This window comes from Quercus lobata, chromosome 11 (genome assembly GCF_001633185.2).
Source record: "Quercus lobata isolate SW786 chromosome 11, ValleyOak3.0 Primary Assembly, whole genome shotgun sequence".
In the NCBI taxonomy this organism is placed as follows: Eukaryota; Viridiplantae; Streptophyta; class Magnoliopsida; order Fagales; family Fagaceae; genus Quercus; species Quercus lobata.
Window position 1 is genome coordinate 23,361,141 of NC_044914.1, and position 2,853 is coordinate 23,363,993.

The window sequence follows — 2,853 nt, forward strand, 5'->3', positions numbered from 1 at the left end:
AGGTATTTACCAAGGTTATGAGTTTCCCTAATCCTGGTTAGGTTCACAATATCCAACTTATCCTCCCCGGTGACATTAGACGAGAAGAAGATTTTGGATTTCTCCATGCTGATTTTTAGACCCGAAAGCTTGCAAAAATCATCCAAAACCTCCACAACAGCCTCTACATTTCTTTCATCAGTTTTGGCAAACAATAGGAGATCATCAGCAAAAAAAATATGGGAGAATTCGGGACCGCTACGAGATGCCGTGATCTTCTTCCAACTCCCCTCCTCACACTTCAAATTAATTAAGGTACTCAAGTACTCCATTCAAAGGATGAATATATATAGTGAAATCGTATCACCTTGTCTCAAGCCACGGGAAGGACAAATTTCTCCAATCTGATCCCCATTAAAAAGCAACACTACCGAGGCAGTAGAGATGCAACTTAGGATAAGCTCCACTATGTTCGAGTGAAACCCCAAACTCACAAGCATACTCCTCACAAAACTCCATTCCAAACGATCATAAGCCTTCTCAAGGTCGACTTTGATTATCATGAATCCTTCCTTCCCTTTTTTCTGCTCAATTGTGTAGACTAATTCTTGAGCGGTAATCACGTTATCAGTGCCTTTTCTTCCTGCTATAAAGGCTGTTTGGGAGGGGGAAACTAGTGAGGGCATGAGGTGTTTCAGCCAATGAAAAAGAATCTTAGTCACGATTTTGTAAATTATGTTACAAAGGCTAATCGGCCTGAAATGGCTTATGGTTTCCAGACCAAGTTGTTTTGGGATGAGGACAATCAAGGTCTTATTAAGATGCTCAAGGATTTTATTTGTTGTAAATATTTTTTTGATTTCAAATTTCACGGACTCTTCCACTATCAATCAAAACCTTTGGAAGAATCTGACATGAAGACCATCTGGCCTCGGAGCTTTAAATGCTTTCATGGACTTTAGCACAAATAGGATTTCTACCTCGGAACAGGAGGCAACCAAGTTACGGGCTTCCTACTCAGACAAACAATGCCCCCAAATAGGGATATGGTCTGGTGATTTGAGGCAGGCCTTCAGGTCAGTTTTGTATAACCTCTCAAACCCATTAATAAAGATTTCTTTCTCCCTGTCAATATCTTCTTCCCAATCACCATTAGCTTTCATTATTCGATTAATCCTATTATGGCTCCTATAGATGAGGGTGGTTAGGTGGAAAAAGGTGGTATTTCTCTCCCCTTAGATTAACCAGTCAGTTCTTGCTTTAATCCCCCATAGCTCTTCTTCCAAAGAAATAATTTTTCCAAGCTCTTCAGAAAGCCAAGAGTGCATGTTGATCAATCTCTGACTTGGGTTTTGGGCCAAGGCTTTCTCCACCCCTCCTAATCTTGCCAAAAGATTTCATTTCCTTCACAAAATATTACCAAACTCCTCCTTGTTCCAATTTATAGCTTTAAGGGTAAAGGTATTGATTGCTCTTCTGACATTTTGTTGATTTCCCTCCCATGCATCACGGACAATAGGAGGGAAGCTTTCGTGGCTTAGCCAAATCGATTGGAACTGAAAAGGCCTTTCACCAGTACGAATAGGAGGGTTATCCAAGGCTAAAAGCAGAGGGCAATGATTCGAGTTAATACGCGCCAGGTGCTTGACATGGGCCTCAGGGAAGCAAGACTTCCATTCCAGGTTTGCCCAGACCCTATACAATCTACCTTGAATTAAACTAGGGAGGTCTCTCTTATTAGTCCATGCAAACTTAGGACCTGTGAACCCCAAGTCAATTAAATTACAACAATTCATACAGCTAGTATATTCCTCAACCCTCCTTCTACGAACCCCATTACCACCCATTTTCTCCTCACCACAGACAACATTATTGAAGTCCCCCATGACTGACCAAGGGAGGTTATGCCTTTCCGATAGAACTTAATTGCCCCACAATAAGCACCTCTCTCTAAACCGTGGACTACCATAAATAGAACTTAAAAGCCAATGTTGAGCATGGGAACTAACCTAGACAATGGCGTGAATTTCCTACTCCGTCGCCATCAGAACGTCCATGGAAACAAAATCGGATCGCAATAGGAGCCAAATCCTACCAGCATAACCAATGGTTTCCATGGAATAAGCTCCATCAAAAAGCAGTCTTTTAATGATCTCATCCGTCCTAGGACCATTAATTCTGGTCTCCCTAATTACAAATATCACTAGTTGGTGCCATTCTACCAAGTCCATCACCGTCTTTCTGAATGTGGGCTTCATTATCCCTCTACAATTCTAGATTAATATATTCATGATCGGATTGGGGGAAATGCGAGAATCAAAGCACGTCGGGGATGGCTCCTCCCCTATCTCCCTCGATTTCCATGCTTACCTTAGCTCGTTCCTCTCCCTAATCACACTTGGAAAGAGGTTCATGGCATGCTTTAGAATCCCGAATTGAGCTTGGTTGCTTAGAATGTTTAGTGTACATGCTACAGACGGCCTCGAGAACTGGAGGAGTTTGAGCACTGATAAGTTTCCCATTACAACCATCTCTATTGGCCGATCTAGGAGTATTTTCCTTTGTGTAATCACTAGTTCTAGATGAATCTTTTCCAAAGCACTCAAAGATTTTTTGCAAAGGTGCATCCAGGATTGCTTCCCTTGTTGCGTGGGTGGAATGCTTACTAGGGGCTGAAATTTTGTCTTGTCCATGAGGAAGAGCTAGTACGGATTTGGCGTGGTCATCCAAGCTTCGTCCTCCATCGGCAGAAACCCCAGTAGAACACTTACCTTTATCAGTGGAAAAATGTTTTTCCACGCCTCCATTGCTTCCACCTCGTACCATGATGTCTGTTGGATCTCTCTGAATTCCTTCTATTGTTTTGTCTCCTGT

The 2,853-nt window shown here is 42.2% G+C and overlaps 1 protein-coding gene across 1 annotated transcript; it reads right to left on the bottom strand.

Annotated features, from left to right (window-relative positions):
• Positions 1-1,385: 1,385 nt before the first annotated feature.
• Positions 1,386-1,865, bottom strand: LOC115966599. The gene has a single exon (XM_031085803.1). The coding sequence runs from the start codon at positions 1,863-1,865 to the stop codon at positions 1,386-1,388; it is 480 nt and encodes a 159-aa protein (XP_030941663.1).
• Positions 1,866-2,853: the final 988 nt, after the last annotated feature.